At 39.2% G+C, this 14501-nt stretch overlaps 1 protein-coding gene across 4 annotated transcripts in view; it reads left to right on the forward strand.

Annotated features, from left to right (window-relative positions):
* LOC126248351 (zinc finger Ran-binding domain-containing protein 2) overlaps positions 1 to 14501 on the forward strand; it is a 72992-nt gene that overhangs the window by 28733 nt on the left and 29758 nt on the right. For all 4 annotated transcript variants that reach the window (XM_049949264.1, XM_049949263.1, XM_049949265.1 and 1 more), the window contains exon 4: positions 6826 to 6985. In XM_049949264.1, the coding sequence (XP_049805221.1) occupies positions 6826 to 6985 (160 nt within the window). The remainder of the gene's footprint in view (positions 1 to 6825; positions 6986 to 14501) is intronic.

A 14501-nucleotide genomic window follows, 5' to 3' on the forward strand; every position in this document is an offset into this window, starting at 1 on the left:
ATATACTGATCATGACATGGAGCTTTAAATTTCACCAGTTTGATGATACTACTTGAGTATGCCAGATTAACTGTGGAAAATGTAGCATAGGCACTTAGAAATTTGGAATGTATTGTTTTTTCTGTGTGTGACACAGCAGTTGTCCCATCAGTGGTGGGAGCTGTTGTGGTGTAGGCCCTACCAGCTCTCTCTCTGAGAGGAAAAAAATCAAAGAAGGGAACGTTAATGAGAAAATGTAACATGTTAAATTGAATATATGTTACAAGGGCATCTACAGTTCAAAGGTACTGACCCCATTCACTGTGGTTTGTAGTTCATCTGTGACATAGTTAAATTACTCATTGTACATAAAGATACATGATACTGTCACAAATTTGGATTGATAATTGACAGGATAACAACTCCAGTGGAACAGTACTTACGTCCACCAGAATTTAATTCACTGTATTTGGTCTGTAGGCTACACATTCACATACTACCGCCTAGTGCTTTAGGAAAAGCATTGTTGGGAGACTCTTGTCAAATTAGGGACAATATACACAATTTTTGTGGTCCTGTATGACACAAAATGGTGTAAGGCATCCTTTGCCAGCACATTGTTATATCACTGTGTGTAGCCCTTTTATTATTCTAGGTGTATACACTACTGGCCATTAAAATTGCTACACCAAGAAGAAATGCAGATGATAAACGGGTGTTCATTGGACAAATGTATTATACTAGAACTGACATGTGATCACATTTTCACGCAATTTGGGTGCATAGATCCTGAGAAATCAGTACCCAGAACAACCATCTCTGGCCATAATAACGGCCTTGATACGCCTGGGCATTGAGTCAAACAGAGCTTGGATGGCGTGTACAGGTACAGCTGCCCTTGCAGCTTCAACATGATACCATAGTTCATCAAGAGTAGTGACTGGCGTGTTGTGACAAGCCAGTTGTTGGCCACCATTGACCACACGTTTTCAATTGGTGAGAGGTCTGGAGAATGTGCTGGCCAGGGCAGCAGTCAAACATTTTCTGTATCCAGAAAGGCCCATACAGGACCTGCAAATGCGGTTGTGCATTATCCTGCTGAAGTGTAGGGTGTCACAGCCACGGGTCGTAACACATCTGAAATCTAACATCCACTGTTAAAAGTGCCGTCAATGCGAACAAGAGGTGACAGAGACATGTTACCAATGGCACCCCATACCATCACGCCGGATCATATGGCAGTATGGCAATGACAAATACACGCTTCCAATGTGCGATCACTGCAATGTCGCCAAACATGGATGCGACCATCATGATGCTGTAAACAGAACCTGGATTCATCCGAAAAAATAACGTTTTGCCACTCATGCACCCAGGTTCGTCGTTGAGTACACCATCGCAGGCACTCCTGTCTGTGATGCAGCGTCAAGGGTAACCACAGCCATGGTCTCCGAGTAGATAGTCCATGCTGCTGCAAACGTCGTCGAACTGTTTGTGCAGATGGTTGTTGTCTTGCAAACGTCCCCATATGTTGACTCAGGGATCGAGACGTGGCTGCACGATCTGTTACAGCCATGCGGATAAGATGCCTGTCATCTCGAATGCTAGTGATACGAGGCAGTTTGGATCCAGCACGGCATTCCATATTACCCTCCTGAACCCACCGATTCCATATTCTGCTAACAATCATTGGATCTCGACCAACGCGAGCACCATTGTCGCGATACGATAAACCCCAATCGCGATAGGCTACGATCCGACCTTTATGAAAGTCGGAAATGTGATGGTCTGCATTTCTCCTCCTTACACGAGGCATCACAACAACGTTTCACCAGGCAGCCCCGGTCAACTGCTGTTTGTGTATGAGAAATCAGTTGGAAACTTTCCTCATGTCAGCACGTTGTAGGTGTCGCCACCGGCGCCAACCTTGTTTGAATGCTCTGAAATGCTAATCATTTGTATATCACAGAATCTTCTTCCTGTCAGTTAAATTTCGCGTCTGTAGCACATCATCTTCATGGTGTAGCAATTTTAATGGCCAGTAGTGTATATGGAAGGGCTATATGAGGGAAATGAACTTGAAGATATTTAGAAAGGGAGATGAAGTAAGTGGAGATGGGAGATACGATACTACGAAAAGATCTTGACAGAGCACTGAAAGATCTAAGTTAAAACAATACCCATGAACTAGACATTATGACTAGACATTGTTTCTTCATAATCAGTAAGAGCCTTGGGAGGACCAGCCATGAAAAAACTATCCCGTCTGTTGTGCAAGATATATGTGATAGGTGAAATACCCCCAGATTTCAAGAAGAGTGTAGTAATTCGAATTCCAAAGAAGACGTGTTGGTTGTGAACAGGTGTATTACCAAACTATAAGTTTAATAAGTCATGCTTGCCAAATTGAGACAAATTATTTGCAGAAGACTGGGGATGGAAGAACTGGTAGAAGCAGACTTTGGGGAAGATATTTGGTTTGTGCAGAAATGTAGGATCACACGAAGCCATAATGACCCTATGACCTACCTTAGAAGAAAGTTCATAGCATTAAAGAAAACTTTAATCAATGTTGACTGTAATGCACTCTGAAAGTCAGAAGGTAGCAGTGATAAAATACAAGGAACAGAAGGTTATTTGCAACTTGTATATAAAGCAGAATGCAATTATGAGTCAAAGGACATGAAAGGAAAGTAAAGATTGAGGAGGGAATGAGACAAGGTTGTATCCCAGCAACAATGTTATTCAATTGTACATTGAGCAAGATGTTGAGGGAGTGAAGGAGAAATTTGGAGAAGGAATTAATGTGCAGGGAGAAGAAATATAAACATTTAAGATTAACTGGCAACAATGCAATTCTGTCAGAAGCAGCAAAGTGCTAGGAAGAGCAGCTGATCAAAAGAAGTTATAAGATGAACATCAACAAAACTACAGTGTAAATAATGACTGATGCTGAGGGAGTTTGATTAAGAAATGAGACAGTAAAAGTAGTAGATGGGCTATTTGGACAACAAAGTAACTGATGATGACCAACGTAGAGAGGATATAAACTGTGGACTGGCTATAGTAAGAAAAGCATTTGTGAAAAAGAGCAGTTTATCATCTAATATAAATTTAAGTATTAAGAATTCTTTTCTGATGCTATTTGTGTAGAGTGTAGCCTCCTATGGAAGTGAGATATGAATGATAAGTACTTCAGACAAGAAGAGAACAGAAGCTTTTGAAATGTGTTGCTACAGAAAAATATTGAAGTTTAGAAGAGTATGTCAAGTAACTAATGAGGTGATACCAAATTGAATTTGGGGAAAACGAAACTTATGTCACAACTTGAGTGAAAGAGGGGAGCAATTGGTAGGACCCATTCTGAGACATCAAGGAATTGTCAGTTTGGTAATGGAGGGAAGTGTCGGAGCAAAAATTGTTGAAGACAAAGGGATCTATACGGTAAATAGGTTCAAATGTATGCAGGTTGCAGTAGTTATGCAGAGATAAAAAGGCTTGCACTGGATAGGCCAGCATGGAGAGCTGCGTCAAAGCAGGCTTCAGACTGGACGATGACGACGACGAGGATGCCAAGTGGTCTAGTTTCGAAAAAGGTCCCACATGACCACCACAGATTTTACTGAAATTTTGTGTGAACTTTCACACATGTTCCCAGTAAACATTGGTAAAGTTTCACCATCACCAATTCAATACTTCTGGAGATATAGTTATTTGTTTGACCACATGGCGCAGCTACCAACAGTGAATTCGTAAATTTTTGGCAACTTTGAGACATAATATCTCCGGCAGCATTTTCTCGAAAAGGGGGAGGGGGGGGCTAGGCCATCTTGGACAACACTTTGCACTCTTGTAAGTGAAATATTATGTTCTGGTGTAACCACAAGCACTGGAATGTAGATGAAGAACACAAGAGAAGAGAAGGCAGTGAAACAATGTTGGCTAATGGTTCGCCGATTAGGACCGCACAACAACAGGAGCGGCCTCTACAAGAGGAGAATATAAGCGGTGCTCCTGCCAGCCTTGGCTGCTCACTATTCGCTCAGTATTCGGACAGTATTAGCACAGCCTAGCAGAGAGTGTTAAGATAGCAGTGACACGTTATCCATATCAGTTGCTTGCATGTACATTGCATATAGCAAAGGACACTAACTTGCATGTCACCCATCGCTTGCAACCACTCGCTGTAAATACAAGTTAAGTATTGTCATTCTTCTTATTTGTAATAAAAACTATTAATGTGATTTTGTTTGAATTGTTGTATAGCATTCCAAGAACGCAGCATCCTATAGGCACCCTATAAGCAATGAGTGGGCAGGACCCCACGTATTAAAAAAGATTTCCTGATCAATTTTCATATGGATAATCTGATGCAAAATCAGCCAAAAAATACACACTTGAAAAAAAATGTGAAGTTTATCTTTTTATATCTCTGGAAGTAATTGCAGGATAAACCTGAAAATTGGCACATAATAACTTAACAATAAAAGATTGTAGAATATAAAATTTCATTCTCTTACTGCTTTCCAATCGTTTGCAGATTAAGAAAACTTGATGATTTTCCTAAGAACACCAAAAATCAGTATTTTAATCCAGTTTTTACAAAAAAGTCTTCTGCAAACACTTTCAAACCATTTTCATCAGAAAGACCATGTTCTAAACCACCTAAGAGCTAGATTTGGTTTTGCAATGAAAGCTTATAAGGCCCTAAAAAAAGTTGACAAAGTGAAGGTGCATTGAAAACTGGGCGCACATTCCGCTGGTACTTGATCTGAATCTGACATCTTTTGTCATGTTCTATAGTTGTTTAGTACTCTCTTTGGAAGATAATATTAAGTCCTGATTACTAGGAAATGAGGTTGAGCCAGAACAATAGCAAATAAAGAATCTTTTTTCTAGTTTTAGACATCTCTACAACATTCAGCTGTACAGAATTCATTTTATAAACAATGAAATTGAATGAGGATAAACAATAAGAAGTCATTTTCGTTTTTGTGGCTCTTATAATTTCTAATAATTTGAGGCAATCAAACTGGAAAAGGTAATTTTTTGGGTTCTGTCTTATCAAAACATTCCCATCAGTAACATCATATGGCCAACAGTATAGTTTTCCCTCATGATATTCTACAGTAAATTAATGCAACCTGTAAAAAAATAAAGTAGTTTGAAATAAACATATGCTTATTATCCTAAAAGAGACCTTTTTCAACTTAGGCCTGTGAGGCTTAATAGAAGTGAATCATCAGGCTTGGGATCCTGTGTAAAGAAACCCTTATCAGGATTGAGAACTTGCTGTAAAGAAACATGCCCATGGCTGCTGTCTTACAGCTATCAGGTGTGCCCCTATGGCACTGGGGGATGCTGGTTTTCTCACTTTAAAATAAAACAGCAGTGGTTAAGCAACCATGGGCCACAGCAACATGTTTATACAATTTTTCATCAGTACACTGTTCCACCAAAACTGCAGGCTACACTAACACAAAGTACCCTATACCTTAAACTGGAATTAAACTAACACATCAATCACATTACACAATAAGAAGGCATACCAATAATTCCCTACAACATGAATCCATTCCAAAAAAAGTCAGGCAGACTACTATGCAGTGTGACAGTGGTGTAAAACCTGCAGGCTATTTATACAATGTGTGCTATTTTGCTACCATGAGCTCCACTGACTTGGTAATGCACAGCTACATTGTGAAGTTTATAACCAGTTTGATTTTGTAGTTGTAGCAGAAAAACAAACTGAAATATGTCACAATGGGTCATGACAAATGGCACCTCTTTTTTTTTTTAAGTTTTCAGAGTTACTCAGATTTTCTCTCTTCCTGACCATTTAGTATTGCCTTCCCGAGAGAGTGCTAAACAATCGTAGAACATGATAAAAGATATCAGATTTGAGTATCAACAGAATATGGGCCTGCTTTGAATGCACCACCACCTTGTTGATTTTTAGGGCTTTATTCAGTCTCATTGCAAAACCAAATACAGTTTTTTAGGTGGTTTAGCACATGATGTTTAGAATGAATATCATTTAAAAGAGTTTACAGAAGTCTCTTTTTTTGTAAAAGTGGGCCAAAAACAGCATTTTTTGGTAAATTGTCAACTTTACCTGCAATTTGTAAACTATTGGAAAACAGTAGGAGAACGAAATTTTATATTTTACTGTGCAATTTTTCAGGTAGATCCCACAATTACTTCCAGAAATATAAAAAGTGAAACTTCACATTTTTCCAAGTATTTAATTTTTCTGTCAACTTTGCTTCAAAGTAACCATAAAAAATTGCCCGGGAAATTTTTTTTATTATTCTGCTTAAGAGAATGTAAAATGTACAATATGACCTAGTTTTGTTTCTTCTATGAAAATACTGGCAGAGATTTCATGTCTCAAAGTTGCTCAAAACTGATGGGTGCACTGTTGGTAGCTGTGCTATATGGTCAAGCGAAGGACTCTTATCTCCAGAAGTATTGAATTAGTGATTATGAAACTTTACCAATATTTATCAGGAACATGTGTGCATGTTCATACAAAATTTCATCAAAATCCGCGATGGTCATGTGGGAACTTCCTAGACCACTTTTCATGGAATGTCCTTATTAATAGATGGTTTAAATTCTGTCATTGTCTTAGGCTTAGCCATGTGAAAACAGGTAAGAATTCAACATTTCCTTAGAGGAAACAAATTGAAATTGTCATGAAGCTATATTCCTAGTTTGTTAGCTTTGGCTACGCTGGTGGTGGATTACTGTTTAATGATGACCTTGAACATGTAGATTGCTGTAATTGTTCATATTTTCTGTTTTTTCTTCGTCTGATTCTGATTATTTTATAATGGTTGTTAGGTGTGGGAATGTCAACTGGGCCCGCCGACAGTCGTGTAACATGTGCAATGCTCCAAAGTATGGTGAGGTTGAAGAACGTACTGGTTATGGGGGAGGTTACAATGACCGTGGCGTTGTGGAATATGTACGCCGTTCGGACTCGGATGATGAATATGATGAGGTAATGGAGTAATTCTGTGCAGTAGGTGCACAGATCAGTATATTCTTGTTTATATTCCTTTACTATCATAATATTTATGAATTTGTGTGTCACTCATTAGTGCACATTAATTTGTGTTTTTAGTGTTGGACTCCATGCAATCACTATGTATGTAGACATACCTTGATCAGCCAGAACATTATGACCATGAATCTAATATCTAATAGTTGGTATATCCACCTTGGACACAGATAAGTCGCGACACGTTGTGGCATGGAAGCAATGAGGCCTTGGTAGGTCGCTGGAGAGAATTGACACCACATCCGAACACACAACTCACCTCATTCCTGTAAATTACGGGGGAGAGGGGGGGATGAGCTCTGATACCACGTTCAGTCTCGTACTTTAATTACATACAACCCCATCCTCCTTTCAAAACACTGTCCATTCTGTTCAACTGCTCTTATAAGTCTCTGCTGTCTCTGGTAGAATTACAAAATCATTGTAAACCATAAAATTTTTATTTATTCTCCCTGAACTTTAATTCCGTCTCCAAATTTTTCTTTGGTTTCCTTTATTGCTTGTTCAGTGTACAGATCGAGGTTTTCTTTATTGCTTGTTCAATGTACAGATTGAATAACATTGAGGGCAGGTTACAACCGTATCTCATTCACTTCTCAAGCACTGCTTCCTTTGCTGTAAATGTAGATTTGCCTTTTCTTAAACTATTTTCTAAGAGAAGTCATAGGGGTCACTAACACCTCTCATTTTCCTATATTTCTCTGGAATCCATACTGATCTTCACTGAGGTCAGCTTCTATAAGTTTTTACATTCTTCTGTAAAGAATTCTTGTTAGTACTTTGCAACTAGGACTTACTAAACTGACACTCTCTGCACCTGATTACTTTGGAATTGGAATTATACCATTCTTTTTTATATCTGAGGGCAGTCTGCCAGTCTCGTACTTCTTGCACACAAGGTGGAATTGTTTTGTCATTGATGACTCTCCCAAGGATATCAGTGGTTCTGATTTAATGTCTTCTATTTAGTGGCTGTGCTTCAACTTAGCTTTTTCAACTCTGTCAGATTCTTCTCACAGCAGGAGGGTAGATCATGCGTCTGTGGCATCTGATAAGTCATACATGGCCCCCATGTTGTGCTAAATGGTGAGCACCTCTGGGAGCCCAGCATTTGGTGAACCCAAGTTTCCTGAGCTGGTGACTGGTAAACACTGCCAGTCCTCTGCAACGGTAACCTCTGGGGATGCTTCAGCAACTACCACACAGTGTGATGGTGGAACATTGTGTGGCACAGGGACCAGGGATCTTGGCTTAGCTGCCTGGAGTGCGAGGGTGGTCAAAACCTCTATAAGAAACCCCTTAATCTCAATATGTGCTGCACGCTGATGAAACGTAATTGCTGTTAAGGCAGAACCGTCATCAGCAGGCAACCTCAGAGGAACATGCTGCATCTCAGTTGTATAAGGCTTACTCAGGAAAGTGGGGCTATGTCTGAGTGGGCCTGTATTTCCATAACTGCTTGTAGGACGAGATGGACCTCTTGAACTCAAACATACCCACTCCCAGTGTGATTGCCTTAAAGTTCATTCTCCTTGCGTAGTCACTCTACATTCAGCTTTCAGTTCTTTGCTTAGCACTGATTTCCCATCTGCACTCGTAATATTCCTACAGCTGCTTCTCTTTTCTCCAAAGATCTCTCTAATTTTCATGTAGGTGGTACCTATCTTCCCCCAAGTGACTCGTTCCATGTCAAATCAACGCAGGTGCCAACCTAGACCCTTTTCAATTTTCATAAAATTTGGTGTGCTCATTGCACATGACATCTGGCCTTCAGTAATGCACGATATAGCCATCCCACAAACGTAATATAGCCATGCCAGCCAAACACATGCTTGGAAGGCATGGTAAACAGGTTCAGATTTACAGAAACAAATATGACAAATGTATCAACTAGACTTCCTATGCCTCAATACTAGGAAGTGATATATAACACTGTTTGTGCAGCTTTTCATGAAAGGAAATATGTTCATCCTGTTGCTATTCACATCAGTCTTTGCAAGAATGTCCTTCTTGTCCACAGTTAAGATGTCAGGTTTGGCAGGGTATATGCATGTAGGTAAGGCCCATGAGGATGTAGAAAGCTAATTGAAACATCATTCATATCTTCATTAATATTGAAAACACATCTTCGTACATGCATGCAACAAACCCTGTGATATCACTAAGGTATGAGTCTCACACAGTGTAACTTGTGGGTACCTGCAATTGTGTGAATCTCTCAAAGGAGTTATTTTTCAGCTTCATACTCACTGTTGAATAATGACAGTGACACACTGCAATGTTCTTAGAGTACCATTCAAACAACTGTCTGGGTGTCATTACCTGAGAGCTTGTAATGCTAAACGGCCCTGCTCATTACGAAAAATCTCGTCATTGTTTTCTGTGAACTTATTGGTTCTCTCTAAGGGTGATTTCACTTAGCATCTTGACAGTATTAGCATTACGTGATATTTGTTCCCTTAATGCAGGTGGTTGTGCTAATAAAAATTGCAGTTTTCCTGTTAAGTGGTCACATCCACACTCCAGCACTGCCCCACCATTAAAGACCCCAAGCAACATGGGGCCCCTTACCACTTGCACTGCATCCATCACGTTCAGACACACAAAGTTGTCCGTCCAAAATAACAGAGATTTCTACAACTTTTCCACATTCTGGCATTCTAAAACTATTTTCTATGGCTAAATGTCACTGTTCTTGAACAAATATAACTATTGTATTTTGATTCTGTGGAAAATTCTTGTAAGACGTATGGCACACGGACACACTATGTAAGCATACTGATTTCCTGCAGAAATAACCAACATGTGGAAATGTGTCTGCCACTGACCATCGGTGTTAATGTAATGTTATAATTCCCCCTCCCCAAGAGATTTTGGCCAAATCACAACTGAAGGACAAAATCTCTTAATGGTTGGTCTGAGGGAGATGCAATTTAAAATGGCTATTTAGTTATGGTTCGAAACAGTACGTAAACAATCCTGCTGAATGAAAACACATGTTCTCAGTGGGCATTCCAGTGTTAAATAAATAAATAGATAGTAATATAATAGAGGGAAACATTCCACGTGGGAAAAATATATCTAAAAACAAAGATGATGTGACTTACCGAACGAAAGCGCTGGCAGGTCGATAGACACAAAAACATACACACGAAATTCAAGCTTTCGCAACAAACGGTTGCTTCATCAGGAAAGAGGGAAGGAGAGGGAAAGACGAAAGGATGTGGGTTTTAAGGGAGAGGGTAAGGAGTCATTCCAATCCCGGGAGCGGAAAGACTTACCTTAGGGGGAAAAAAGGACAGGTATACACTCACGCGCGTGCAAACACACACACACACACACACACACACACACACACACACACACACACACACACATCCATCCGCATGTGCGGATGGATTGGAATGACTCCTTACCCTCTCCCTTAAAACCCACATCCTTTCGTCTTTCCCTCTCCTTCCCTCTTTCCTGATGAAGCAACCGTTTGTTGCGAAAGCTTGAATTTCGTGTGTATGTTTGTGTTTGTTTGTGTGTCTATCGACCTGCCAGCACTTTCGTTCGGTAAGTCACATCATCTTTGTTTTTAGATATAAATAGATAGTAAACAATACATAAGACTAAAAGTGACAATGGAAATATATATTTACAAAATATACAGGTAATATTACCTGTATGCCAGAAATGTGAAAAATGCTTAAAATTACTTTCCATTCCATGTTAAATACAAGCATCCAGATTTGTATTTAAAATGCTCAAGATTTACAAATATACAATAAAATGCCTTAAAATTAATTTACTCTTATGCCACACATAATATCTCCAACAACAACATGTGACATGTCAATTTTGCGAATGAGCTCTTTCCTTTTCCTGTAAAACATATACATGTGTGTGAACTTTACACCACTGAAGAACATTTTGCACTCTTTTGTGTACTCTGCTTTCACTTTTGTTATCCACAGCACAAACTTTAAACACTCACTTAAACATTAGGTTTCATCAATCTTGTTTCTTGCAACAGCTGAGTCCATATGTCCAATCCTGAGTCCATTTCATTAACAGTCAGTGTCACCCACTGCACCCACGAGCAAAATGTGCTGCATAACAAAAAAATGAGCACAGTATCCGTTTCAGTCTGTGGCCCATCCATCCTCCTTCATATACCTACTTAGACCCCCAAATGTGAAACAAGCTAATAGATTCTAATGACACCCACATTCACTGAAACGTTACTGTGATAACTCATCAAAGAAAACAAAACAAAGCTTAGGAAATGCACAAATCAGAACTTCAGTTTGGGATTCAATTCTCAAAGTAACATGAAAAATGCAAAATAATTCCCAGCTATGATATCATAGCATCCTCTCAGCATCAATGAAACAAAGTCCAATACAATATCTGATAAGAAAATTAATCTCCCCAACTATTTCCCCCATAAATTAAGTGGCTCGTTTTACCCTCCTGCTTGTGTATAACAACCATATATAACTTAAAATCTAAGCCTTAACAAATATCTTTAAATGTGCATTTGATAAATTTACACAAAGTGTTATTACAAAGTCACTGATCCACTAATACTCTTTTTTTTTAGGTACACTTGAAACTAACTATTAAAAATACATTTAAAAAAAAACTATTTAAAATGTGCACACACTCTCTCTCTCTCTCTCTCTCTCTCTCTCTCTCTCTCTCTCACACACACACACACACACACACACACACACACACACACACACCACTCTCTCTAGTCTCACTCACTTCAACATATTCCATCATGTTCCTCCTTCCTTATCTCATTTATATTTCCTCAGCACAAGTATTTTGTTTGTCTGTGGGCAAATCAAACAGCATGCATTTGGATGTGGAGTTGCCATCACCTCAAAAGGCCCATAATATAATTTAAAAAATTTCTTTGTCTCCTTGTTGTGCTCACTTGACTTCTCCTTTGTCCTCACCAACACCAGATCCCCAACTCTTATCTCTGTCACATTCAGCTTTCTGTCATGTCTTTGCATTGCTCTTCTCTCCATGTTCTGCCTTACAAAAGTTTCCAACTCTTCTCAACTCATTATACAGGGAATCAACATGGTATGAGGACAGGTTTGGTGGCTTTGTGTTGAACTCCACCTCCCATGTTGAAAACCCCATTGAGCTGAGCTTCACACAGTTCATTACAGTTTCAAAATCTTTCAGATATTGCACCCAAGAGCTTTGTTTATTGTTACAGTACGTCCTGCAGAGCTGTCCCAGTTCTCTCATATATCGTTCTGCCAGGTTGCTCAAGGGATGATGATGTACCGAGATTCTTATATGCTTTACCTTTGCAGTGTCTGTAAACTTAATCTGATCATTACTAGTGAATTGGGATTAATTGTCACTTCAAATAGCTTTAGGTACACTAATCAAAGGAAAATACTCTTGTGTGAACTTGGAAATCAGAGTCTTAGTGGTTGCCCATTTGATTGCATACAACTTGATATATTTACAGAATACATCTGCTATTACAAAAATGTATTTCCATCTTCCAGCCCAACATTTTGCTTCATTATTTCAGTGCATTTTTGAGGTCCATAGTGTCCAAAGCTCAGGTGCACTTGTTGAATTGTCATTGACATAGTCCTCTGGAAAACATAACATCCATTCATCACTGTTTTTGTTTGCCTTTCTGAAAAAAAATCCCTTATGTATTTTGTAATATTTATTCAAATTTTTCTCCTCTCTAGTTCCCAGGTGCCTCTTTATCTGTTGTAGCTTGGGATCCTGATCCTGTGATCTTCTCATGTCCCTACATACTCCTCTGATATTTTTCTCGCTCGGCAAACCCTTTATGTATAGCATTTCAAATTCTTTATTTCCATCGTCTTCCTATCTTAGCATATCTGTGGTTCCCACTGGTAATCTTGAGAAAGCATCTGCCCCAACATTTTCACTTCCCTTTATGTACTGGGTGCTGTAATTAAATTGCTGCAGGAACATAGCCCACCTCATTAATCTGCTGTTCAACAATTTACATTCACATAAATAGCTCAATGCTCTATGATCAGTGAAAACAATCACTTCATGACCCAGTAGATAATTTCTTAACTTGGTGAATGCCCACACAACTGCTAACAACTCATTTCCAGTGATCCCGTAACTTCGCTCATGTTTGGAAAGAGTTCTAAATGCAAAAGCTATACTCCTCAGTTCTTCGTGTCCACCTGCCACTTTTTTCCATGACAGTGCCACTCCCAAAGCATAATCACTACTGTCAATGTGCAAACACTAAGGCAGGGTTGAATACAGGTGGTATAGTACTCCAATGCTATTTAAACTATCCTTTATTTCCTGGAAATCTTTGGTGCAATCTTGTGTCCACATCCAAGTTGCATGTTTCTTTAGTAACTTGGTTAGGTTTGGTGCGTTTGGACTCTGGTTCCTGATAAACTTTCAATAGAAATTACACATTCCTAAAAGGACTTGAATTGCTTCTTGTTATAAGGAATTGGACACTTAGCTAAAGCCTCTATCCTGTCTATCTTTGGTATCTTTCCTGTGGGCATGATAACATGTCCCAAGAATTCTATTTCCTTCCTGGCAAACTCATACTTGCTGAGTTTTAGCTTCATGTCTCCCCTTTTAAGGGCACCTAACACTTCCCTCAATAGATGGCAGTGACTTCCCCAGTTTACAGATGCCATCTATGTGTCGTTTACGTAGAATGTCAGTTTGCTCAAAAGCTCTCTATGTAAAACATGAACTAATGCCCTTATAAAAATAGTCACAGAAGTGTTGAGACCAAAAGGAACCACCATATAAGACAGCAGTATACTGCCTACTCTTCTTGGCTAAGGGTCCAGAAACAAGATGTCAGATCCACATATGACATCATTTTGGCATGATGGAACTGATAGAGCAGATCATCCATATTTTCTGGATAGCCTGTTTCCCTACAGATTATGGTATTCAGCTTTCTAGCATCTAACACAAGCCTCACTGGTTTATCACTCTTCTTGACGACAACTAGTGGGATATTGTATTAACTATTGCTTCTCTCTATTATCCCTATCTGCAGCATTCTTTCCAGTTCAGTTTCAACTGCCTTCCTTAGTGCAGCAGCTATGTGGTATGGTCTCTGCATGAATAGTTATTTACACAGCAGATCATGCAGGTCCTTCCTGTGTCCTTCACTTATCCCTTCAATATTATCAATGTTGTGTTTAATCTCTGACATTGTCTTCTTCAGCTCTCTGTGGCTTCCCCTCCCCCCTGCTGCTGTTCGCTGTTTTCTTTTGCCCTTTGGTCCACTACAAGTGATGCTATCATTATTTTCCCTGTTAATGACTTGTTTTAGTCTGTTACTAAATTAGCCCCACTTTCATCTATCTTTAATGGATTTCTTTTACAGTCTAGAACAGCTCCTAAATCTGTCATCCAATCATCCCAATAATAAAACTCATACAGAGTTCTGGAATAA

Source organism: Schistocerca nitens, chromosome 3 (genome assembly GCF_023898315.1).
Source record: "Schistocerca nitens isolate TAMUIC-IGC-003100 chromosome 3, iqSchNite1.1, whole genome shotgun sequence".
Classification (NCBI taxonomy): Eukaryota; Metazoa; Arthropoda; class Insecta; order Orthoptera; family Acrididae; genus Schistocerca; species Schistocerca nitens.